The sequence below is a fragment of the Lissotriton vulgaris genome, chromosome 10 (assembly GCF_964263255.1).
Source record: "Lissotriton vulgaris chromosome 10, aLisVul1.2, whole genome shotgun sequence".
Lineage (NCBI taxonomy): Eukaryota > Metazoa > Chordata > Amphibia > Caudata > Salamandridae > Lissotriton > Lissotriton vulgaris.
In genome coordinates this window covers 879984929-880012475 of record NC_141698.1, presented here as the reverse complement: position 1 = coordinate 880012475, position 27547 = coordinate 879984929, and the positions used below count along the sequence as shown (strand labels likewise).

The following is a 27547-nucleotide window of genomic DNA, read 5'->3' as shown; positions in this document are numbered from 1 at the left end:
TGAACTTTGCTCAACTGCCGTTAAAAATCATTCTGCCTTGATTTAAATGCAAGTTTCCACATAATTACGAACCATTTGTATTTAATGCCTGAAATGTCGAAGGCATGCCCTAATGCTAATTTTGCACTGCATCATACAAATAACCAAGGTTCCTTTAACCTGGGCAAGCAATAGACCCTTATAACATGGGCTACTGCCCCTTAGGGTACATGCCCTTTGAGAAGCGCTGTAATTTCAATTCTATGCCCCAGTCTACTCAGTGTAGCACCTCTTGTTATTTAATTACGGTTATTTTTCTACCACGAAAAAGCTACAATATTGCCTTTCCTTTGTTTCATTCAGCTTATATTAAGTGATAACTGATCAACAATCGAAAGTGGACGATGTATCTTTTCCTATCCACTTCTGCACTTAAAGTGTTGTAAGGTAAATGTTTTAACCTTTATAGTTAAAAAATAAAACTAACGTGCACACTTGATAAGAACTAAAATGATTCTTTATTCCTTGTAGCGCAACCGTGGCACACTTGATTCATCTCTGTGCTCTACTCCAGTGTAATTAATTTCAAACACCGGTACAATCAAGACTCATATAATTGATATCATCTACATCGCTAGAAGTAAGTGCAATATGTAGCCTTCTGGCGTTTTAAACGCGGAATAGACTTAACCTACTTGGCCCTATTTTCTTTAAACTTTCTTTAAACCCACTGGATTATAAAATTCTTTGGTCTCCACACCGACCAATTGTGCCATATGATGAAATTTATTGCTATTTTGTTTAGTGTAAATAGGAAATGTAAATATATTCAGTTGTGTCATAATTACTGTATGTCATGAACCAGGTATTCAACTTAACTGTACATATCATAATGTATTGTTGTTTTTTTACAGAGGGTCATCAATTGTATATACTACTTTGTAGTCCTGATGATGGTCTTAAGAATTACATAATAAGACCGAAACGTCGACCTGCGTAGTCCAATTCTGCTTAGTTTGCCCCCCAGTCATCTTTTGATTTTCTTCTGACTGTGGATCATAACCAACCAACTATCGAAATACAGCAGTCTGGACCTTTAATTTGGATATGTCCAAGGAAAAGCGACCAAGACCTTGAATATCCTTATTATATATCTATGTATGCACCCTGCTTTTTATGATCATTTATTGTTTTTGTACAGACATTTTGCCTTGAAATCTAATAATAATTTTTCAGACAATTCACCCTGGTTCCTTGTTTTATTGAGCAATATTGCTTTACTATGATGTTAGTGTGGTAACATCTTATGTTCTTTATTTCTAATTGAATTTAACAGCCACTGATTTAATTCTCACTTGGGTACTGTGATTAAATAACAAGTCCTAAAGGTGCTGTACAAACTCCAAAAAACAAAATCCCTTGCTGGCCATTTTTTCACAGATGGAGGATGAAAGCAAACCCTTTCAACACATCCAGAGGAACCACTTTCAGGTTCTAGTATGGCTCTGTGTCCAAGCCTCCCATATCATGTGACATATCCTGCATGAACTTACTGGAATGCTCCAGGGGTCTGTGAGAGGTGCTGCAGTCCGGCACAGGCAGAAGATCTGGTGCAGAGGTGGAAGTACACACGTCAGAGAACCAATCATGCAAGTGTCGGCTAATGGCAAGACATCAGTCAAGGCTGGGAGAAGGCTTCAACTGTCCGAGTGGCTATCTAACAATAGGAATACTGTAAAGTGAACCAAAGGGATTACCTAGGGGATGGAGCTTGTGCTACATGAGTAGTTTCGTGCCCACGAAAAACCGTCTGATGTAAGAGCATATACGCAAATGGTATTTACTTTTAATCTAATTTGCCGCATGTTATGTAAATATAATTGGAAAAAGATATATAGCACAATGAGCAACATAATTTCTCTACAGAAAGAGACAGAGAGAGAGAGAGTAAGAATACATACATATATTGTGGGACATTAGAATGTTAGGGTTGAAAGGTTGGTGTGGGCTAAAATCTAGTGTTGGAATGAAAATGTTGGTATTAGCACTTTGCCAGTATCAGCGGTTTAGGTTGGTGCTCAATGGCACCGCTCTGTAATGATGAATGGAATACTTGGTATTTTTATTTCTGCCTCTTGTTGTGAATCTATTCTCAACAATGGCGACGGGATGTTGGAGAGCAGTGTTGGCGTAAGAAATGATTTGGTGATTGAGGAACTGGGGCAGAGTCCTGGATTGTGATCGGCTATTGCCAGATGCAGAGATGCAGATGCTGAGTTGCAGGTGCTGGATGGTCGACTGAAGCCGGAGAAGGAGGCTAGAAGTAAGCGCGAGGAGCCTACTAGACTTGGGGAATTGGTGATATCAGGCTCAATTCAGTGCACTGGTGAATAGTGCACCTGCGTAGTGCTGGAGCCATGCCTCTATGTTGAGTGCACCTGCATAGTCGCACTCTGGATGCTGCTAGAGTAGCCAGAGCAGAGTTTGCTTTAGCAGAAAAAATAAACGTTCTTAGTGGATAAGGGTGACATCATTACACCAGTGATGGCGGCCGCCATCTTTGAAGTCCAAGCTGTTCTGACATTCAAGTATGGTTATTTTTCCTTTGTTCACCGTGACCCATGTATAGTGCAGCATCAAAAAGTGAGAGCAACTAATCAGCTGGACGACAGTTACTGGGCATATTGTTGGGTCAAGCTGGCATCATATTTTCTTATTGTTGGCATCATTGAATCTGATTATTACTATTTCACTACAGTGTGTTGAGCCAATCAGTGATTGACTCACCCTTTATCTCGCAAGTGTACTTTAACCAGTTGTGCACTAAGTTATCAGTGATTGGCACATTTTATACCACACTTTGTACTTTGACTTCTTGTGCTCAATTGTTGGCGATTGGTGTATCTATTCTGGATATTTAAACACCAAGTTGTTAGTTACATACAGTTGTATATAGGGTGCATTGGCATTAGATCCCAGCATTTGCTTTTACAGTTTTGGCTCATACCAATTAAAAATATATATATTGCCTTTACTGTGTACTGAGCTGATCAGTGATTGGCACACCTTATACCACACCTCTGTACACTAACCAGATGTGTGCCGAGTTTGGTGATTGGCACACCTTTCCTGGTTAATTAGTTGCATACTCTACAGATGAAAACTTTATTTTTCCACGTTGGTGGAAATTAAGTATATATTATTATCTTTGTGGTGGTGTTGCGTGACAGTATTTTGAAACATTAATAGTGTACTTTAGTGGGCATGGCTAGCATTCAACCACCACCATATTTCTTTTGTGAAGCTGGGAGAACTGCCCATTCAATGGAAGTTGCTAGTTGATTTATTTGAAGCATATGTTGAGCTAGCAGAAGATGGTGAATGTACTCCTGAAAGACAGTTGTCCTTGATTAAGAGTTATAGGATTGAGAGAATTTAAGAAGTATCGTCTTTGGAAAATGTGGGTGATGCAAATGTTTACCAGTGTGTAGTCAATCAATGGCAGGAAAGGTACAGCAGGAGGATTAATGTGTTAAGTTAACGATATAAATTTTATTCAAGAGAACAGAAAAAAGATGAAACAATTGATCAGTACATGGCTGTTTCAAGGGGGTTAGCTGTGATGTGGGCATTTGAACGACATACGATCAAGTATTATGGGATCAAATATTGATGAAATCCAAGAATATTCAGGAGAAACTACGGTCATCCAGAAAATTGTCTTTAAAGGCAGTAGTTGAAGTTGCTAGAAGCACCAAGGTAACTGAAAAGTGTACACAGTTAGTGAGGAAGGAAAACAAGAGTGATGGAATTGTATGGGTGATTGGAGGTGAGAAAAGTAGTAGGAGAAGAAAAAAAATTGAGATGTGACCTGTGCAAGTGGACCTAACAACAAGAATGAACAGAATAGTAATTCTAAGGTGCTGTCTTGCTAAAAGGGCAGATCCAGCAATCGTTAACCCAATTCTAAAATGTACCCAGCTATAAGTAAAGTATTCAGTAAAGGGCACTTTAGTTTAGTGTGTAAAACACTGGGATTCAAGCTAATTATATTGCTAGAGATACAATAGAAGAAGAGTATAGCAAGCAGGGTATGGTATTGAGTTTTCAGAAACAGGAGGGTGAGAAGAAATGTGTATGATTACCCAGTTGTTTGTTGAATATTGATTGGGTACAGGTGGAAGCCATGGTGGACTCCCACGCATGGTACACCATAGTGTGCAAAAAATTGTTCAGGCAGCTGTGACAGGGTAGGAAGTTGGAGAATACCAACATAAAATATGGTAGTTATTCTGGCCATAGGATTCTGATGGTGGGGGTAATGCAAGCTGAATTAGAATTTGCTGGTTAGGAAGTGTTTTGTTGAAGTGTTCGTGGCTGAGAAGGGATAAAAACGGAACCTTGTGCATACCCACCTGTGTATGTGGCGAGTTAATAAAGGACATGGTATATTCTGAGTTCAAAGAAAATCTATGAATGTGTTTGGGAATCAATTAAGCAAGATGAAAGGCTTTGAACATAAAATATTTATGTGTGAGAATGCTGTGCCTATAAGGCAGAAATTGAGGAACGTACCATTAAACTACAGAACAAAATTGATGAACAAACTACACGATTTATGCGATAAAGACATTATTATACCTATTGAAAGTTAAACTGGGTATCTCCAGTTGTAATATCTGTGTAACCTAATGGGAATTTAAGATTTGGTGTGGACTTAAGATGCCTTAATAAGGCATTGGGTAGATCCATTTCCTTTACCCAATTAGCAGGAACAAGGGTAGTCCATTGGTGAGGCTACAGTGTTTACTACAATCAATCTTGCCAGCGCCTATCACAAATACAGCTGATTCTAGGCATTGCACAGCATTTATAACACCGAGGGCAGGTTTTAGTATAAAAGAATGCTATTTGGGTTGGCAAGCACTTCTGCAGTCTTTCAGAGGGAGAAGTCTATGATTTTACGGGGTATAACAGGTGCAAAGGTATTTCAGGATAACATTTTGATACTTAGGAAGGACAAAGATGACCATGTTGGGAACATGAGGAGGTTTTACATGCTCTGATTCAAAGTGGTCCAACTGTGATGGAAGAGAAATGTGATTTTGGAAAACAGTAAGTGGAATACCTGGGTCATGTTATATCTAAGAAAGGTATATGCCCTAAAACAGTCAAGTTGAAGCCATTCTTAGTGTTCCAGATCCCAAATGTAAAGAACATTTGATGTCTTATTTGGGACTGAAAGAAGAAAACAAGTTACTTACCTGTAACTTTGGTTCCCCAGTATTGGTAACTTTCATAGAGTCCCATGCTTTGTATCATTCCCCGTCGTCGGAATGGGAGCCTCGGTAAATAGAAAATAGTAGTAAGCACAAAGTGAAAAAATAGGCCTAGGCCTCATCTCATTTTGTAGCTTATCCACCTCTTTTTGTAAAAGAGACCAAATTCTTGTATTAGCCAATCAGAGCAGCCTCACCCCATAGAACCTTCCTGAGAGAGCCTCAGGGCCTCAGATTTTCGTAGCCGTTGTGAACAGCAACATCATTGGATAATAAGGCCGAGCTTTCCCAGGGGAGGAGGGTGGGCGCATGGGAATCTATGAAAGTTACCGATACTGGGGAACCAAAGTTACAGGTAAGTAACTTGTTTTCTTGCCCCAGTATTGGAACTTTCATAAATTCCCATGCTTTGTATCGGAATAGCTAGCAGTAAAGAGAAAGGCATATTTTGTAATATGTGTACCTGTAAATGACATACATAATCCTGATAAGAAAAACAGATACACATTTGCATTACAAAGCAGAACAATCACAAGTAATACAAAATATGCAAACAGGAAGGCGGGATAGTAATGAAAGCTCACCGACTTATTGGAAAAGGTTCCTCAAAACCGCCTGGCCCACTGCCGCATCCTCTTTCACAGAGGAATCCAAGCAGTAGTGGCGAGTGAAGGTGTGGACACTGCTCCATGTCGCCGCTCTACATATGTCCTTGATCGGGACACCTGAGAATAGTGCCACCGATGAAGCCATTGATCTCGTAGAATGAGCACGAACTGCTCGCTGAAGTGGTTTCCCCGCTTCTTGGTGGCAAAAGTGTATTGCACTGGATATCCAGCGGGAAATGCAGGGTTTAGAAATTGGACACCCCTTTCGTGGAGCACTGAATGAAAAAAAAGCTGGGAAGATTTTCTGAACAGTCTTGTGCGCTCCAAGTAGAACTTGAGACATCTTTGAATGTCCAAAGAGTGCAAAGCTCTTTCTGCTGGCATCATTTTTGAATTGTAGAAAAGGTTCCTCAATTGTGAAAGCCTGAAGCTCACTAACTCTTCTACCCGATGTCAGGGCCAAGAGAAGAGCCAGTTTCCATGAGACAAACTTCAGGTCAGCTCTATGAATAGGTTCAAATGGGGCCTTCATTAGATGTGACAGGACCAAATTAAGCTGCCAGGCTGGTGGTGGAGGCCGGACTGGTGGAAAAACCCTGAACAAACCCTTCAGGAATTGTTTAATGATCCTTGCAGACCAAAGGGAAGGACCTGATGATGATCGTCTAAATCTAGAAATGGCCGCTAGATGTACCTTTACAGAAGAAGGAGCCAATCCAGACTTCGCAAGAGAAAGGATGTAAGGGAAGAGTTGGTGCGGTGCAGAAGTATATGGATGTAGACTTTCTCTCCGACACCAAAGGCAGAATCTCTTCCACTTAGCCCGATAGGTTTTATTCGTACTAGGCGCTCGGGCCTGGGCCAAAATGTCTTTATAATTTTCCTGAAAGATTTAAACCCTGGAACTCTCTGAACTCAGGAGCCACGCTGTCAATTGTAGTGACTTCAGGTCTGGATGCAGAACCTGTCTGTGAGCCATTGTTAACAGTGATGGAATAGGACGCAAGAGAATCGGATGATCTTCGGAGAGGAGAAGAAGTTCTGTGTACCAAAACTGCCTGGGCCATGCTGGTGCGAACAGAATCATTCTGCACGGTTCCACCTTGAGCTTGGGGATCAGTCTCGGGATCAGCAGAATAGGAGGAAAGGCGTAAACAAATGCGCCGTACCAGGCAATCAAAAGCGCATTTCCCAAGGATCCCCGATGGTGAACACTGCTTGCGTAGGACTGGCATTTGGCGTTTTGGGGAGTTGCAAACAGATCGATGGTTGGGGTCCCCCAACGTGCAAACAGTTCATTCAGAATGTTCAGATGTTCTGCTGAAAGGGTGATATTGTGTTGGATCACCCAATTCCAAAGCCTCTGTGCTTCCTTCGAAAGGGTGCAAGATCTCGTTCCGCCCTGCTTGTTTATATAGTGCATGGCTGTGGTGTTGTCTGTACGAACCAGCACTGAACGGTTGCGGATCCTTGGAAGGAAAGCCTGCAAGGCTAGACGAATGGCCATAAGTTCCAGTAGATTGATGTGAAACTTGACTTGGACTGAGCTCCAATGACCACTGACTTTCAGTTCTTGGAGGACCGCTCCCCATCCCTCCATGGAAGCATCTGTTGTCAATACCATTGGAGATGGTTGAAGTTGGAATGGCAAACCTACTGAAAGATTGTCTTTTAGCAACCACCAGCTGCCTGCCTTCCGCATTTCCGGAGTGATTACAATCCTGTTGTCGAAGGAGCCCGTCACCTGACGCCATTGTTTGTTCAAATGTTCCTGCAGTGGACGCATTCGCAGCCTGCAGTGTGGTACCAATGGTATGCAGGATGATATCGATCCGAGAAGCGATTTGTATTTGCGAACTGACAGAAACTTCCGTGTCCGTAAAAGGCGAGCTGAAAGAATTAGCTTGGTTTGGCGGTCTTCTGAAGGAAAAGCCAGGCAGCACTCCGTGTCTAGGATCGCACCCAAAAACTTCGCTGTTTTGGAGGGGCGCAAAATTGATTTTTCTCTGTTGAGCCGAAGGCCCAGCTGCTCGAACAGTTGTCTGCAGCTCGTGACTGCCCTGGACGCCTCTTGGAACAAAGGAGCCTTTAGCAGCCAATCGTCCAGATATGGGAAGACTTCGAAAGACTGCTTTCTGAGAAAGGCTGCCACAGGAGCCAGTACCTTTGTAAAGATCCGCGGAGCAGACCGGAGACCAAAAGGCAGTACTTTGAATTGAAAATGGCTCTTGCCTACTGTAAATCGAAGATATTGCCTGTGAGCTGGATGAATGGGTACATGAAAGTAAGCATCTCCCAAATCTAGGGTCGCCATGTAGTCCCCTGGATTGAGAAGGCGGAGGATGTCCTGCAGAGGGACCATCCTGAAGGACAACTTGATGAGATAAGTGTTGAACTGTCGTAGATCTAAGATCGGACGCCACTTGTCCTTCGTCTTCCGAACCAGGAAGAACCTGGAATAGAACCCTTTCCCCTTTTGGGAGAGAGGTACAGGTTCTATTGCCCCCTTGGTGAAGAGTTGGTGGGCCTCGAGATGAAGGAGTTTCAGATGTTTGGGTGTAAAGGCGTCTGTAGCTCTCGTTGGAGGAAGATCTTGGAACTCCAACGTGTGTCCTTTCTTGATGATGTTTAGGACCCACTGGTCTGTTATGACCATCCAGTTGTTGAGGCAATGGCCAATCCTGCCCCCCACTGGTGTTAACGAGGGTACAGTAACAGTAGAAAGAGCCACCTGGCCGCTATTGTCTCTTGGCATTATCTCTCCTCTGCTGCCCTTGTCGTCCTCTCGGCGGCTGGTGAGAGAAAGAACCCCTCTGTGAATACTGGGGTTTGTATGTTTGGCCAGGTTGGGAGTTGGAAGAGTAGCAGTGCTGATTGCCGCCTCTATAGGGGGAGAATCCTCTTACTCTTCCTCTTGCTCCTTTAAAGGGCACTTTGCGGTATTGTAAAGTTCCTAAGGACTTGGCCGTATCCATATCTTTTTTTATGCCCTGTAGGGCGTCATCCACGTGTTTGCCACATAACATTTCCCCATCGTAAGGCAGATCCAGAATTTTATTTTGTACCTCCTGTCTAAACCACGTGGCTCGCAACCAACCCTGGCGTCTCAGAACTGCCGAGCCGGCTAGTGCTCGGAAGGCCGTAGTTGCTATATCCATAGCGCAGTCGATTACCTCAGAAGAGGCTCGATCTCCTTACAGTAAGATCTTTTTTACCTCGTCCTTAGATGCATCCTGAAGTTCTTCCACAAACGGGGAGAGGTCACACCACATCTGGCGATCGTATCTCCCCAGAATCGCCAAAGCATTAGCCGCCCTAACGAGGAGGCTGGCCATTGTGGAGAATCTTTTTCCAACATTGTCCAAACGCCTGCCCTCTTTATCCGGTGGCGTCGTTAGTGGTGTGGATGGGTTCTTAGATTTACTCTGTGCGGCCTGGGAAATAACTGAGTCCGGCTTTGGTTGACCTAGTAGACATGCCGGGCTGCCATCTGGCGCCTTATATTTTTTCTCCAGTCTGGTGAGCACCGGGAGGACCGTGGCCGGATTCTGCATAGCTTTTAGGCCTTCAGACCAAACATGTTCAATGATGGGGATTGAACGTACGGATTTCCGGAATGGTTCTTTGAAATCATATAAAAAACATTCAGACTGAACTGTGGTAACTGGAAGACCAAATCTTTTGGAAGCTCGTTCCATCAAGTTGTGAAAACCTCTGATATCTGCTGGAGGAGAGATTGTGGTATCAGGCCCTGTAACGTCTGGATCTCGAAGGTCATCCTGATTCCAGTCTATATTCTGGTCTTGGTCAGGGTCCTCTTGCTGATCTACATCAGATGAGGCATTATCATCATCCGTATCATCCCGAATGGGCAACACCACTTGTGGATGTTCTACGGGCTCTGGGTCACGCCCTCTTGAAGGTAAAGAGTGTTCTGCCACTGGTTGAGATAACTGAGGCAGAGGTGTAGGAGGGCGTACCTGTTGAACCTCCTGAGGAGTAGGAAATCGCCTCCGATAGACCTGCAACATTAATTGTAGATCAGAGATGAGAGTGGATGGCATCGCCACCATCCCCTGCTGAGACTGACGTGGAGGTTTCTGCAAAGGAACCTGCATGCTTGGCCTCTCCTGTTGGTCATAATAATCTTGTGGAACATAGTGTTGTTGCTCCATTTCACCTTCCTCAGAACTGACACCTTGTAATTTTACTTGTAAGTCAGAAGGGCTATAAGCCGGCCCAAAATCGCTATAAGCCTCTTCTTCAGAGTCCTCATCCAGCAATAGGGTAGGAGGAAACCGTTGAACTTGCCATGAAATGTCATTTCCAGTGTTATTTGTCTTTTCCTGTGTGAAAAAACAATTTTTCCAGTCGTCGACGACGTCGTTGACGGAATCGTCGTCGACGGTTGAATCTTCAAAGACTGTTTCGTCGACGGAGGAGCAGACGAAGAAACTGCGCTCGTCGTCGAGGATTGAGTCGTCGACGGGGAGATGGCCATCGTCGTCGATGGCTGGATCGACGACGGAACCGTCGACGAACCCGTCGTCAGCAGCAAGGTCACAGGTGTCGTCGACATGGTCGTCGTCGTCGACGTTGTCCTCGTCGTCGACACGACTCTCGTCGTCATCGTCGTCGACGTGGAGAAAGTCATTTTCATCGACGACGAACAGGCATAAGGCGTCTTAAACATCGTCGACGGCGCCGGTGCTGTCGTCGTAGCCATCGTCGACGAGGCCAATTTTAAAGACAAGTCTTTCTTGACAGAAATCGTCGTCGTACCTGTGGTTTTCACCATCGACGAACGCTGTTTCTTGTCTGAAACAATCTCCTGAGTCGCAGTAGAAGGCTTTTTCACCCCTCTATCCTTGTCAGAGGGTGGTGAAGTCACAGGGACGATCTTTTTAGCCTTTTTTGAAGGTTGCGACTCCTCAAGCTGTCCCTGCCTCTCCTTTTCACTGTGGTGAGGAGATTTTTGGGAAGCAGGCCTATCAGACCTATCAGAGGTCCCAGGCAAGGCCTTGACATGGGGCTCATCAGATGTAGTAGGGGGAGACCTACCCCTCTTCTTCGATTTTCTTGATGGCACCATCGAAGAGGAGCCCTCACTGTCAGAAGACATAACTTCCTTGCGGTCCTTCATTTTCTGTAGCCAAGTCAGGAGACGTCCCTCTCTGTCCCTCAAGGTTTTGGTGGAGAAGGTTCTGCAAATCTTGCAGTCCGTGGTCTTATGCTCCGGATATAAGCAGTATATGCAGTCTTCATGTTTGTCCTCAACAAAGAACCTCTTTTTTGAGCAAGTAGCACAGGCTCTAAAAAGTGCTTTCTTCTCTTTGTCAGACATGACGAAAAAATAGGCAAAAGTTGAAGAAAAATACTCAGAAGTGAAGAAAATTGAGCAGAGCTCAATGGAGACTCCCTTGCACAACGTGCGTTAGAAAATCTGAGGCTCTGAGGCTCTCTCAGGAAGGTTCTATGGGGTGAGGCTGCTCTGATTGGCTGCTGCAAGAATTTGGTCTCTTTTACAAAAAGAGGTGGATAAGCTACAAAATGGGATGAGGCCTAGGCCTAATTTTTTCACTTTGTGCTTACTACTAAGGTATTTTCTATTTACCGAGGCTCCCATTCAGACGACGGGGAATCATACAAAGCATGGGAATCTATGAAAGTTCCAATACTGGGGCAACTATATTCTTGTGGAGAATTAGGCCTTCAAGGTGGAGAATTTACGAGCATTATTAGCAAAACAAAAGCAACATTTTGTTGGGGTCAGGAACACAATGAGGAGTTCATAGCAATCAAGAGCGAGGTAGTAAATGCACCACATTTGAAGTCATTTGTGATGCAGGTAGATTGTAAGGTATCAGCGAATACTCGTGGTTGTGGGGTGTGAGCTGTACTATCAAAAAGGAAGGATGGAAATAAATGACTGGTTGCATATGCATCTCATACTCTGACACAAGCGCAAAGGAATTATTCTGTTATAGAACAACAATTACTTGCTGCAACATGGGCTGCAGGACATTTAAGGATATATGTGTGGGGAATAACATTTAAAATTTGTACAGACCATAAACCGTTGCTAAATATTTTAAAGCCAGGAGGTGGGAAAAATCTACAGCCATGGTTAGCATGATTGGCTTCAAAGTTGCAAATTTGCCATCATGATACAGTACATGTTCCAGGCAAGAATAATTGTGTTGCTGAAGGGCTGTCACAGTTACCAGTGGAATCGTGTAACAGGCATGAAATGGACCAGAGTGGATGTGATGTGGCCTACACATATGCAGATGTGATGTGTGGCAGGAGACTGGAAGTGGAAGGTTTGGAATTATCGGAGGTGAAATGGATAGAGGAGATTGAAAGGGTGTGGTACTGTTGGCTATAAAAGAATTTATTGTAAATGGATGGCCATTCGAACGTCAAGTGCAAGGTAAATAGTGCACATTTTGAAAGGTGAAGGAGGAAATATCTATGTACAATGGAATTGTTTTGAGAGGAGATACATTTGTACCTCCTTTTGGGATATGTGAGACTATCGTCAGTTGGGCCATGGCCAGATGTCAAGTACGAGGAGTAAGAGTGGAAAAAATGTTTGGTGGCCAGATCTGGATGGTATGGTGGATCACTGGGTGAGGGAGTGCAATGTGTGCAAGTCAAGTGATAAGGAGATTAAAACTGTGGTGGTGCCTTTGCAAACTGTAGAATTACTTGATGGCCCATGGCGGAGGTTAGCAATTGCTTTCATAAGTTCTTTTACTAATATACCATGCAAGCAGGCATATACTATTGTCCTCATAGATTTTTATTCTAAGTGGCCAGAAGTATGTATGGTTGGTAGTATTACCACAGAGGTGGTTTTTGATTTCTTGGAGGATGTGTTTTCCAGAGAAGGTGTACCGCAGACAGTTTCTAACAATTGAGTGCAGAAAAGAAGCTACTCGATCCTTCACAACATGGCTTTAGATCCCTTCATTCCACGGAATCAGCCCTTATCATGGCTACTGAAAAAATTCGCAAAACCATGGACGAAGGTGGCCGGTCGGCCCTGATATTATTAGACCTCACAGCGGCCTTCGACACCGTAAATCACTCCGTCCTATTAAAAAGACTTACGTCCCTAGGCTTCACCGGCCCTGCCCCGGCCCTCATCACCTCCTTCCTAACTTCCCGCACTAACCAACTGATCTGGAACGGACTACAATCCGCTGAATTCTCTCTTCCGGGTGGAGTCCCACAAGGTTCGGCATTGTCACCGACGCTATTCAATCTATACGTCACCCCCCTTGCTGGCCTGATTAGATCCCATGGCCTCCAACTGGCGTCTTACGCCGACGACACACAAATCATTGTGTCTATCTCACAATCCATTGATGCTACGGCGGAACGCTTCAGGAAATGCCTTACTCAGGTCAAAAACTGGATGAGCAATAACTTTTTAAGATTAAACACAGACAAAACTGAAGTCATCGAGTTCGGTCATAAACCTTCCATCTGGAATGATTTATGGTGGCCCCCTGAAGCAGGAGCTTGCTCTCTCCCTGTAGACAAAGTCAAAAACCTTGGCTTTTTATTAGATAAAGAACTCTCTTGCAAAGCCCAGGTGAATCAGGTGACTTCTACCTGCTTCCACAGCATCAAACTGCTCAGGAAAGTCCTACCCTACATCCCGGACACACTAAGGAAAACGGTGATGGGAGCCCTTGTAATGTCCCGGATAGACTACTGTAACTCCCTCTATCTGGGAGCAGGAGAAAAACAGTTGTCCAAACTTCAGGCAATCCGAAATGCGGTGGCCAGAGCATTACTGAACCTTCCCAGACGTCACCCCACGTCCAAAGCCATTCGGGAGCTGCATTGGCTCCCGGTCAGATGTCGCATTCAATTTAAAGCCCTCTGCCTGGTTCACAGATCTCTACACGGCAAGGGACCTGACGACTTCTACAGCCTACTCCTCCGTTATGTACCCTCGCGTACATTGAGGTCAGCTACCCTTGACCTAGTCTACCAACCCAGAATAAAAAGAGCCCGATGGGGGGGGGGGGGAGTCCTTTTCCTACCAGACAGCTAAAATCTGGAACTCGTTACCCCCAGCACTTAGTGCCCAAAAATCTAAAACGAACTTCAGAAAAGATCTAAAGACCTGGCTCTTTCCCTAAACCGATCTGTCCCCCTGCCCTCCCCTCTCTCTGTATCTTTAGCGCCAAGACGCCGCGGCATTCGTGCGCTCTACAAATATTTCAGTCAGTCAGTCTTACGTTGAGTAAGATGCAGTCATTTTTGGAAATGTGCTGCATCAATCATGTGAGAATGTCTTTATATCATCCCAAAGACAATGGCCAGGTTTAGTGTTTCAATAGAGTTATCAGAGAGGTGTACAATTGCCACTTATATCTGGGTTATCGTGGAAAAAATCTCTTCAAAGTATGTTGTTGTCATACAGGATTTCGCCACATTCTGTAATGGGCAGAACGTCATTTGAAGTGTAAAGTGTAAAATTTGTACCATGGTGGTTGAGGAATAAGAAAGAAGTAAAGGGGAGGTCAGAGATTGATCTCCAGATGAAAAGAAAAGTGGAAGGGTACCAAAAGCAGGTTGAGAATGGAATTAATGTGGTTAAGAAGATGCCTGTTATTGCGGCTGTTCAGTATCTGCGTATGAAGAAGCCTGGCTTAGAGGAGAATGGAGCACCTCGTTGAGGATTGTGAATGTCGTGGGAGGTGCTGTCAAATTTGAAGATTGAAGGGTCAGATTTTATGCCATGTGAGTTTATGTAAGGGTGTTAGCACACAAAGTGGTCAGAAGTGTGGTGTGCAGGATGATGTAAGTAGGTATTTGATGGGGAGGATGCGTGCTCAAGGGTTGAATCTGATTCTAGGGCGAGTGAGATGTTTTGGGATTATGTGGTGGCAGGTGGTGAAGTTTAAAGTGATCAGAAAGTACCAGTAGGTCGGAGTGTAAGGGAGAGGAAAATGCCAGGTCATCTTAAGGTGTTTATGATTAAATTAATTGGATAAAATAAAAAAATAAAAAGAAGATGATATCATATATCCCCATATTGGCATGCTAGTTTAGCTATGTTACAGTTTATTGAATATTTATATACTGGTATTTTGTATCTTCAACAATGGGCATGTATTATGTATTAATTCGCTATTATGTTGTTATTGTAGTGGGAAAGGTGAGAGGGACATTAGAATGTTAAGATTGGAAGGTCGGTGTGGGTTAAAATTCAGTGCTGGAATGAGAACGTTGGTATTGCCAGTTTGCCAGTAGCAGATTTGTGCTCGGTGGCACCGCTTTCTGTAATCAGGAACAGAATCCTTGATAATCAACCTCTTTATTATTCCACCTTTGTTTGGTAAATTTATTCTTAACATATATTCTGTATTATAAGCATGTAGTATCATCAAGGGGTTCTGGTGACATTTACAATCCACGAGGCCGTAGAACGCATGGTTTATAAAGGTCATCTAAACCCACCGATGGCAATATAGAACCACGGTATGCATGTTATTCTTTATGTATTTTTCATAATACATGCTCTATTAATTAATTTTAGTACTCTTTAGAAAGATTTAGAGCATTTGAGAAACAGCTGCAGTTTGTGGGACACGCTATCGGATTCAGCCTTCCTCGTGCGCTGAGAACCATCGAGCCGTGCAGAAGGGAAACTTTTGACACTTGGACACCTACGGATTGCACTCAGGGGTCGGGACTGCGACAACCAGGGTCCCTTGTGCACGCTTAACACAGCGCACCTGGTGACTCTTCCCGCCCCTGCTCCTCCCTCTCTCATCGGTATTTACAGCGCGCGGCCCCTGCTCCACAGGTGGCGCTCGCAGCTGTAGTCTGTGGGACACGCTATCGGATTCAGCCTTCCTCGAAGCCCGGACAAAGGGCGGGCTGTCTGTGGCCGTCAGGGGCCGCAGAAGGCTGGGCTGGGCCTATCCTCTAACGTCTACATTTTGGTATTTATTTCGCCATATATTTGTATGTGGTGGGAGTTTGGGAGGTGGGACAACGGCGTTCCTATTCTTGCCTAGATTATACTAGAAATGTGGCTGTGGCGCTCTTTCACTGATTGAGAATACGCTCTATTGTTTTGAACATACGGTTTAGGGGGTTGCCTTTTGTTCACTTTAAACGGAAAGCATGGCCACAGAGGTACCTAATTCACTACCCGCTGTTGTTGGGGTTTCTATCTTGGGTCCCTTGGACAAGTACTTTGCAAGGGCAACCAAAGAAATAGATAAAGAATTGTTGCTAGCAGAGAAACGTGCGGAGCGCCGCTTCTCAATTGATTTACTTAAAAAGACACCAGTACTTTCTCCATTGAAGGCATCTACGCAGTCACTACCTGACAATTTAATCAACTCGATTGTTGATGCTGATCTATTTAGTACCGATAACACTCCCCTCATTTTTCAAGAGCATAACTCTATTGATATTACAAACGATGGTATTGTAAATGGTCCCTCGACTACTCCCAGTTGTTTAATAGATTTGAACTCCCCGGTAGTCATGGACCTTGTTTCTCACCCACAGTCAGCCTCCCCTAGTCCACTACCTAATGCTGACATTCCGACAGAGACACTTCCATCAGTTACTGTCAGCAGGAGCAAAGCCAACCCCAAGAAACCCACGAGGGTACATTTTTCCCCACCAAGGAAAAGGAGAAAGGGTGGGGCAAAAAAAGGAGAAATCAGTTCACGTGTCACTCCCCCTCTGGTTGACCCCACTGATAAACCATCTGGTCAACCAGAGAGGGAGGTTTCAGAGGGATGTTTGAACATCTCCTAAAATCTCTTTTGCTTCCACTTACGGAAAGAGTTAAAAGGCTGGGGGGAAAAATGGATCGCATTTTGGCAGCCTCCAACCTTATCGTTAATCCCAATACCAGTAACCCTAAGGTACCTGCTACAGTAAATAACCAGCTAACCTCTAATAAGGCTAATTCAAAGATCCCCCAGAAAGAAAATTCTGTATTAAAAAGTAAAACAAACCCGTCCACCCCAACTTTTGCACAGGCGATACATGAAGAGAAGGTTATGCCGGCGGCTAAGAAACCGCTCCCTCCCACAAAGATTCCAAGTACGAAGCCTGTGACAACAATAAAGCAGAGAGCAAACTTATATTCTAAAAACTTTAGGAATATGGTGGACTTGCCACCAGAGTCAGCCAATTTTGTGATAGTTCTTACTGGCGTCCCAACCGTCCCAAATGGTAACATTGAACACAACGCCAATCTCAAAAACAAAGTTATTTTCTGGCTGGGAAAAAATAGGCCCCTTCCCACTCACCTGAACGGTGACATAATCTCCGTTAGACTATGTAAGTGGGTGGGCCCCAGACCTAATGACATCGAGGGGGATATCGTGATAGTTAACTTTAGGGATCACAGAGTGGTCACGCACATTAGTGATTGGTTTCCAGGAAGAACGAAGGGAGGTGTTTCTACCCGTAATCTTAGTTATTTTTACCCTGAAGCTTTGTTAATACCCCCTATACAACCACCAAATCGTCAACACTGTAAAACCGTCAATGTAGCACACCGTGCTCCTTATCCCTTAAATTTGGGACATCATCTTCCATATCCTTCTTTTTCTGCTAATTATACATCTAATTTCTCTCCTTTTCCTGGATGTTTATTTCCCCTAGATACTTTCCTCCGAACCCCAATTTAGCCCGCCCTGTTAACCCTAATGAGTTTTGGAACATCCCCTTACAGAATTTGTATGAACCACTCTCTGGGCTTGACTCCAACGAATGACTGGACAAGCCAACTCTCGTTACAGAGGATACCCGAGATTGTCTGAGTGTTTCTCCTATATTAGTTGATGCCAACAAAACCGCCCAGTCTATTGCCATTTGCCCATTAATAAGTAGTCCCGCAGAGTTAAATATTAACATGTGGGAGAAAACCTGTGCTCCTTTAGCACTGAAAAGCGGTGTTAGTCATGATGTCAATCTTTGTTCGCTGAATTTGCATGACATGGTGATTACTCCCACTTCCAGTGATACAAAGGTTGAGCGGGGTGGGGTTGAGGGTTCATCGCAAGATGCCTCGCCAGTGTTGTTAAATAGTATGCATTTGGATAGGGGAAAGTGCTTAATTTTTCCTATTAATTCTGTGACAAGTGACATGGAGGGTATTGGTGGGAATGAAGAACTTGCTGACACTGTATCCCTTCCTGAAAATGTATCCCTAGTGGTCAGACTAATGTAGAGGCCCCTTCTAATAGCTGCACTTCTTCCCCTGCTTATATTGTATACTCTATACTTAGTTGGAATGTGGCTGGCCTCGTGTCTAAAACTGCATCACAATCATGGTTGGATATAGTGAATACCCACTCAATCCTTTGTTTTCAAGAAACTTGGGCACTAAAGCCAGTGCATTTAATGGGATACCAGACTTTGCACGCTCCGGCGTTGGCGACAAACCATGGCAGAAATAAGGGCGGTTTGGTAACATATCTTAAGATCACTAGTGGACTAACCGTGCTGACACACATCCCAAAAGACTGCTATCAGATAACTATGATTGGATGGGGCAACTCCCTTAACCTCATCATAATAAATTTTTATAATAATTTAGCTCTCGAAGCTTTAAACCAAACCTTAAATGATTTAACTCAGGAAGTTGTCAATTTGAAAGAACGTACCAATAAGGAATGTATGATCGCCTGGATAGGTGATTTTAACTGTAATCCCTGCCAGTATGGGCCAAAGGAACTCTGTGGCCTAGATTGTATTATGGATGCAACCCCGAATCATTTAAGTCATTCAAAACTAGGGGATAGTTTAAATAGTTTTCTTTTCTTTTTTAATTTAGACTTCGTAAATGAATTATGCTCACCGTCATTACCTTTTCAAACCACCTTCCACGGAAGAGAATCTAACTCCGTGATTGACTTCACCCTTTTTTCTAGATCACATGCCATTTTGCTCTCCTCATGGAAAACATTGGACGAGGTGTATGGAGACCATTACGCTCTAATGTTTAACATAAGAAAACATATAGAGAGGTCAAAAACGAACACTAATACTATTAACTACCAACCCCATATTTCCATGGGACGGACAAATGGCTATACTATTAAATGGGATAAAGTGATCCCTGATACACTTTTTAGAAGTTTAGTATCTGAGAGTAGCATGGAGATTAATATATGCCTTTCTCCATTAGAAGACCCGCAAAAAATATCAGATTCGTTTAATAAGATTCAGCAGACCCTTAAAACCCTATTGACACGGCAAGCTAAAGCTGGAATTAATAATAAAAGAGGTTGGTTTGATAAACATTGTACTGCTGCCTTAAAAAATCTGAAAAAGGCGCTACAAACTACCCCGCGATCTACAGAGGCTATTAGACAGGCAAGACGTAATTATCGCAAGGCTATAAAGAATAGAGAAAAAGCCCTGAAACAAAAGGCCTGGGAAACTCTAATTTCCGCCTCAAGAAGTAAAGATGCTACGGCATTCTGGAAGGCAGTAAAGCCCCCTTCTGGCGAGGCAACCAACCGGAAATGATAGATCTTGCCATTGATGGGGAGACTTGGGTCGCTCATTTCAAAAATGTGTACGATGTACAGGAGCGACAATTGATTGTTCCTGAGGGTGGTATTCTTCTTCCTTCTATCTCCGAATCTCACATGAAAAATCTTCCGGTGGACCTTGTTTTTTAATGCAAAGAGGTGAGTCTGGCTATTAGAGAAAGCCCGGCCAGTAAGGCACCGGGTCCAGACTGTATACCTGTAGATGTTTTTAAAGCTAATCTAGACTTTTGGGCCCCACTGTTAGCTGTAGTGATGAACTGCGCTAATACACATGGTCTAATACAAATCTGGTCAGAAGCTATAGTGGTCCCCATTTTTAAAAAAGGGGACAGGCACGATCCGTCCTGCTACCGTCCAATTTCATTGATTGACGCCCTAATGAAAGTAGCAGGGCGAATCATCTTAAAACGCATGCAAAAATGGATTGAAGAATCGAATATTCTTTTGTTTTTTCAGTATGGTTTTCGCCAAGGTATGGGGACGGTTGAGCAGAGCCTTAATTTACATCTTTTAATTTCCAAATACACCATAGCAAAAAAAGGGAACCTTTATATTACTTTTATAGATTTAAGTTCAGCATTTGATTGCGTTGAACACAAACAATTGTGGGCTGTCCTTAAAAGTCTCGATCTGGATCCTTCCATCTTAAATTTCATCAAAGAATTATATAAAGATGCCGGAGCGAGGGTTCGCTTTGGACGACAGAGAGAGTGCTCATCAATGTTCTCAATTAGGAGGGGGGTAAGACAGGGGTGCATTTCGGCCCCCCTGCTCTTTTCACTCTATATTGATGGTATTGGTAATCACCTCAACAGCTTTTCTTACGATTACCCTGTTGTGCAGGGCTCCCCCATACCCATCCTCTTATATGCGGATGATGCCGCAATTTTATCGCAGACCAGACTGGGACTCCAGAGGGCAGTCTCTAAGTTCAATCTTTTTATGAGGGAAAAGGGACTGAAGGTTAACATTAGTAAAACCTAGTCTATGTCTTGTCGACGGGGAACAAAGAAAATACCTTGCCCGGTCTTCATAGATAACAAAAAAATAGAGATTACAGACCGATTCCCGTACTTGGGGATTTGTTTTCACCGTAAATCTACCTGGAAACAAGCTATTCTAGCAAGAAACTTAGCTTTCTCCAAGGCCATTGGTGCCCTGCAGAATTTTGCAAGTAAAATTGGTGGTAGACCTGTTAAAGAGTTAATTGTCATTTATAAAGCCAAATGTGTGTCTACGGCGATTTATGGCTCAGGGGTGTGGGGAACCGATTCTGCGGTTTGTATACAACGGACCGAGAATCGGTTTCTCCGGTACCTCTTAGGGGTACCAAAATCTACCCCAAATTATTTTATACACATAGAACTTGGCCTTGCATATATTTCGGACATTATTATGACGGGAACCCATCCTTTTATGGCATAAACTCTGACTGACCACTGAAACTGTCTTTAATCGCAACATTATATCTGACTGCTTACAACTGGATAGCGTTAAGCGTGTTAAGTGGCTATCGACAATTGAAAATATGATGAATGACATTGGTCATCCAGAGTTTTTCAAGAATCCCTCGACCATGGAATCAATATCAAGGAAAGGGCTACGCTAAATGGTTATGGACTATCTAGAGAATAAAAGATGGAAGACGGAGAAACTAAAAAAGGCTGTCCTAGCATATCAAAATATAACTCCTGAGCGGGGCCTACAATTATATCTCAATAGTGATATAAATAGCTACGCTAGAATGCTTTTATCCAGATTTAGAATGGGTTCCTTTTTTCGACTGATCACATTTCCATCTTGTAATGATTGGTCGAGACAAATATTGCCTTGTCCCTGCGATGATGTGGCCCTCCAATCAAATTTGCACTGCACTTTATTCTGTAAATGTTATCATGTCCCTAGAAATATTCTGTTAAGATCAATCCTTAAAGAGTGGGGGATCCGCTCTTGTATAGAGGCGTTCTGTAAACTACAAAGAATGGAAACCCCGAAAACGATTTTTTGCTCCAATTGAATTTTTTAAACTATTGGTGAAATTTAGAAATTCAATGAATTGATTGTATATATCTTTTTATATAAAAAAGTTATAATTCATAGGGCTCTTTGATCTGTATAATCTTAAATAATCTTTTAAAATATGTATTGTTTCTTGTATGAAAATGATCGTTATTTCCCCTTTTTCCATCAAAAATTGCAATGATACTGGCTCTTTTGTGATATATAGTGAAATCTGTATGGTGAATTTGACGTATTTTAAATGTATGCTTTTATGATATGAAATTTGATATCGAAATAAAGCTTTATTTGACTTTATTTGACTTTGAGAAACATCCATTTAGTATTCATTATTTAAGAATATAACGTTTTTAGTTGTGGACAATCTTTAAAATGTGTTGTATGCAATAATATGTATTACCAGAAAATCTAATTTTAAATGTATAGAACATTGAAATGAATAAGCATGCACTCTAAAATGTATTTTCTATTGGTAGTACATTGACAAAATAGAGTACGCTTAACAGGACCTATATAAAGAAAGAAAATAAAGTACAATGTGGGACAGAATACCTTTTTTTGACAAGGTTCTGCATTCACAATGTTTATTTTCACACACTGGCGAGAATTCATTGGTAGATGTTTACATCATGCATAGTCCCACAGAGGTGGTTACCATCACTGAATGAAATAAGAAATGTGATTATCTTTTTCTTTCTTTCAAAGAAGAAAAATATCCTGCAAATTAATTCAGAATCCTGAATTATGGGAAATTATTAAAACAAAAAACACCACTGGAATTTGCAAGTCTTAGTTAGGAATACATGTGCAACAGCCATGCAAACCATAATTGGCACAACAAATCAAACGTTCACAACCTCATCCTTAATTAAACACTTTCAATTACAAATGCAGTAAATCTTCTTACAGATGAGATTATATATCAGGTTACTCTTTCAATCTTGACAGAGACAACTCAAATGGTTTGACTTGAGTATATGTTTCCGCTTCATTACATTGGGTTTTAGATGATGCATTTATTTGTGTAAACATTGTGAGGTCACAAGCATTGCATTTGGTGTGCAAGTTATGGTTTACATGGCTATTTTGTGAGTTATGGATGTGTGGAACGTAATAACAATAACTAGCCAATTCAAGTGTGTTAGAACCGGGGTCACCGATTCCGACACGATAGCTTGCGCGAGGCAGGAAGGCACCCAAAGCAATGTGTTAAGCAGTTGTGCAGCACACACTCACACTGACTCAGTAATACCCACCCAATGAAGAGATACCACACCAGGTTCATAGGCCAAAAACAAGTAGCTTTATCTACTTTTAGTTCAGGTAGGTAATGCAAGGTTCTCACTTTGAACAGGGTAACCGGTTCCTATAACATCAGGTCACTGCACATAACACTTCTTAGACACTTGTTCAATAAAGATAACATTCCCTATGCAGTGCTGGTAATACGCTTATTCAAAATATGCAACATCAGGAACAACTTCGAGGCAGTTATGCGAACAACATGAGCAACATTGTCCAAGTGCACATTCAATAAGGGTTACTTTCCTTAAGCAAGTGTGCGAAATCAGAGACACATTCATGAAATGCAACACTGGGTAGGTATGTATTCAACCTCAGTGACATTTCCTAGACAGGTGGATGATGCAGGCAACACTTCTCAGGCACCAGGTATCCCCAACAATTTATCTCCTGCAGCATGTATTTCATACCAGTACTTGGCACCCTTTCCATCTAGTCATTGCGGATAGCCAGGCTACCAAGGATGGGTCCACAAGAATGGAGGTCCAGCCTAGCACAGCCTCCAGGTATCAGGTCTAGGGACGTAGCTCATACATGGCAGATGTTGATGCCAGGGGGAAGAGGCAATGCAGGCCGGGTTCTCTGAGAAGGGGCAGTTTCCAGGCAGTGGTCACGCATGCCTGGGCATCGCGTGGGGATATTCAGGCCCCTGGGGATTCCCTGATCCACTCGGCCCGGGTCTTCACTTAGGCCCCAAGGTCTCCTCACTCACCGATCTATCTCGTGGGGGGAGCTTAGGCCTCCCAGTCACCCCGCCCCAGGCAGACACAGGCTGCCTCCTCCCCAATCAGCCCACTCTTGCCTTCTGAGCTGGATCTGGGGGAGGCAGCTCTCTACCCTCCCTCACTGCCTTGGAAGGCCCGGGCTGGGTCAATCTGGGGGGACGCCTTCTCCACCACGGCTTCCTGCGAGGCCCAGAAGAGCTCCGGCTCCTTCACTCGGCCCGGGGCCCAGGAACCAATAGGAGCGTGGCTTTCTAGGGGCGCAGCCGATGATGTGGCCGGCACCCCGGTTGCTCAGCAACACTCACTCTATGTAGCACAGGCCCCGCGTGGCCCCAGCAGCACCCGCAGCGGCCCTCCCCTAGCTTCGGGGCTGCGGTGGGTTTCAAGCCATACGATCTTCTCCTTGGGCAGCCCCGGGGCCACGGCAGTGATACCCGACCACTCGGACTGCTCAGGAACCAGGGCGCTGGAAGACAGGTACTCGGGCAGCCAGCGCTCTCGGTCTTAGCGCGGGGGCACAGCCTTAATGTGTGAGGGGGATTCCCGGCACGCTGGCAGCACAGTCAGGTCCTGGGCACCCTGCAGCACCCCTAGTACAGCGCTCGCAGGATTTGGCAAATTCTTAAAGTAGAGCGCTCAGATTGCACAGCGCTGGCAGAAGGTGACAGACTATGGCAACACTTGGGAGGGCACAGCGCTTTACCTGGTGATCCCCCAGTAGCAGCAGCACTCACAGGGTCCTCAGCGCTTCAGTCCTAGCACAGGTGGTAGTGACATCTTGGTTGCAGTTTCTTTGGTTGCAGTTTCTTGGGGGAAAGGGTAGGGGCGTTGAGTTGGCAGGTACAAGAGGCAGGATGGTTCCCTGTGGCACACTGGAGTTGGTCTCCTGGGTTTCCCCCTCACTGGGCAAGGTCAGCAGCTGGCAGAGCCCCTCAGCTATCTTGGGTACAGCAGGGTCTAAGCTCAGTCAGCCTCAGTAGTGTAGGTTCCCCCCTAGGCCCAACAGCCTATACTCCGGCGGCAGAGGTTCCCCCAGGTCCAGTGGTGCCCCAACTAACTAGTTAGGTTTCCCTCCTTTCCTCTTATACCCCTAGGTCAGGTGACCCTCCTGAAAGGCGCCAAAGTATAACTCCTCCCTGGGCTGGAAGGTTCCAGGGGCTTCTACCATGTCTGTCTATGTGACAAAAAGGCGGGACGGCAAGGATACAGTCACAGTATGTCCCAGCATTATCCTAACTCCTGGTGCGTTTATGTACAATGGCCACTCCGCAGTAGCAGGGGCCTGTGGCAGCCATATTATTAGGAGAGAGCACCTGCACCTCAGCACTGTTTGGCAGTAGTAAGGCGCACAGAGGCCTAGGTCCAACAAAAAGATGGTGGCAAAAATGGGAAACAAAACGGGGTAAAACCACCCTAGGGCTGACAGGTCTAACAAAGTGTTTCTGGGATTTTAATTTGTAACCACAACCTCACTTTAACTGTGTTTTTATAATGAGTGCCTGGGGTACTTCTATGTGACATTGTTCTAAGCAAACACATCCATAATTTCAATTTAACGATGATATTTTCTGGGATTTCTTTTATCATATACCACATCTAAAATACACCTGCCTCCAGCCCCCCACAGGTGGCCAGCCCCCACTGCATCTAGCTTTAGGTTGTGAGCAGCAGGGTTGGGCCCAGAGATTGGCATCCCACAGAGCTCTGTGCCTCACTCTTTATGAGAATCCAGCTCCAATGTATAAAGCCTAGTGCCACAACATGTCCATGCTATAGTGGAAGGGGTGTCATGTCCCACCCTCCATAATTATAATAAATTGCATGTTTTACTCTGCACATCTGCATGTATGTTCTTATCTATATGTATCTATCTAATAACATGAGTGCCAAAAAGCAGCATACTTCATACCTGCTCTAGGCTTGTGTTTTACAAGTACATGGATGTATACCTTCTTGGGTCTTAACTCTTTTAATACAGAGATCACACCTATGCCATTTCTAAACTTCCACAAAACATTTTGCATGGTATGTGACCTTGATGGAATACCTGTCGCAGTGCTTTTCACCCTCAATCTGGGCATGTATCTGACCACTAGAAAACGTACAATTGGCAAATGCACCCAACCTGTCAATGCATTCACTCTTTCAGGACAGCTGACATGGGTCTGTTTTCTACTACAATGCTGTATACTCTGGTCTGTCAGCTGCAACAAAGGGCTGACTGCAGAATGTGCATAAGTTAGTCCATCTAATTACTCAGGGCTTTTTTTTACCCCTCCTGTGGAAAATATAATAGCTACCACTAATAATAGACCATATTTTTGGGAGGTACCAAAGTCCAGCATTTTAACAAAGCCTTTCAGAGGGCATACTGTTGTTCCTTCAGTAAGATTTTGTGATCATATTATGCTCCTGGGGAAGAATTAGATTAAATAAGAGGCTTCAAACATTTGTTCGGCACCATCTGTTTACCCATTTCAGGGCTGTAAAGTGAGTGCCCACTCAGTATAAATTAAGTGTTCCCTCATGGGCATATGGCCCATGAAAATGAAGGAATCTCTTTGCCCATGTACCTTGCTCCATAATACAGACAGGTTTGCCAAGTCCCTGGAGACAAAATAACTATGATACCCCACGAAAGTTGCACAAAGAGAACCCCCTTAGGGCCTGCTTTAGAATGAGGCCCGTAAGGATCCTGCAACCATTCAGTAAATTATGACAGAGGGATCCCTTACTACATATAAAGGTGGGACAGGGGTACCTCTGCAGAGTTAAGGAAAGAGTATCATGGACCACATTTTCAGTGCCCTTGCAGCCACAGCAAACACCAGTCACATTTGGGCTCCTGGATACAGTCAACACTGCACTAGCACTTATATCGCTCCCTCACAAATGGCTGGGAGGAACTTGCAGGGAAACATTTAGTTGCAGCTAAACCACCTCTCCATATTTCCAAGCTGTGCTCTGTCTGTGGCGCATGGTTAGTTATTCACAGCAAACACCAAACGCTTTTGTAAAGGCACCTGAATCTCAGGTTTTGGATGGAGTTTACTTCCACAACTTAAGACCCATCATCTGAACTGTACACTCACGCTCTGATATAGCCATTTGCATATGTATAATGCATGGTATTCAAAACACAATAACAACACATATTATGAAGCAAAAATTTAATTAATGTATCATAAAATTACTTGTTAGTACTGTATATTGTGCATTCGAGTGTCAATGATGATAACATTATTATATATGTTTTGGATTCTGCACTTTTAAAAAGCATGGAAATTAAAATTGAAACATCTCAAATCTGGAAGTGCAGGATGTCCACTTAAGCGTTTTGCCACTTTAAGGGGTCACGTTTCCTGACACTACCTTGCAGTCTACAGTACACCATTAAGTTTACAATGATCATAATCAACATTACAAGTTTGAGGTATTCTTTGGAAGCTTTCCTTACCACATATTCAAAAACAAGTGTCAGTGTCTCCTTGGTGTGGATGATATCATGAAGTAGTACTATGTTGGCATGCTTCAGTCCTTTCAAGAGTGAAGCTGAAAAAACAAAGCAAATCCATCAGCTATACATTACCTACAAGAAGGCTAAACATCACAAAACATTCAGGCAGACTATCAAGCTTTCAGAATGTTAGTATTAGAAATGTACAGAACACTCTATTTATATAGGCTGAGGTTAGGATCATTGTAGAATACATTTTTATAGAACTGTAAGATGTATTTCATGTAAAAGATTTATTTCATACATGGAACTCTTTCCTCTACCCACCCTTAATAAGTGAACTGGTTGGTGTTATTGTCCACTCTGAATGCGCTTCTTATACAAGGACCCGTATTGCTTAAAGTGCTGCTGAGACAAAAAGGGTGTGGGCAGCAGCTTTTTGAAGCACGTGAACTTTTTTATTTGACAGAAGATGCTGTAGACACTTGTGCATTGCCTTCTGTATTACTGTTCATGCCAGTTCATCTATAGAGCTGGCACAATATCAAGGGGGCATTCCCTCATTTGCATAAGGGCATCATCCAATACAAATGAGGGAACACTTTTCCCTTGCACCAGC

The 27547-nt window shown here is 43.6% G+C and overlaps 1 protein-coding gene across 4 annotated transcripts in view; it reads right to left on the bottom strand.

The window, feature by feature from the left end:
* Positions 1-27547, bottom strand: part of CDK14 (cyclin dependent kinase 14) — a 2039605-nt gene that overhangs the window by 1246992 nt on the left and 765066 nt on the right. For all 4 annotated transcript variants that reach the window (XM_086941837.1, XM_086941840.1, XM_086941838.1 and 1 more), the window contains one exon: positions 26929-27023. In XM_086941837.1, the coding sequence (XP_086797963.1) occupies positions 26929-27023 (95 nt within the window). The remainder of the gene's footprint in view (positions 1-26928; positions 27024-27547) is intronic.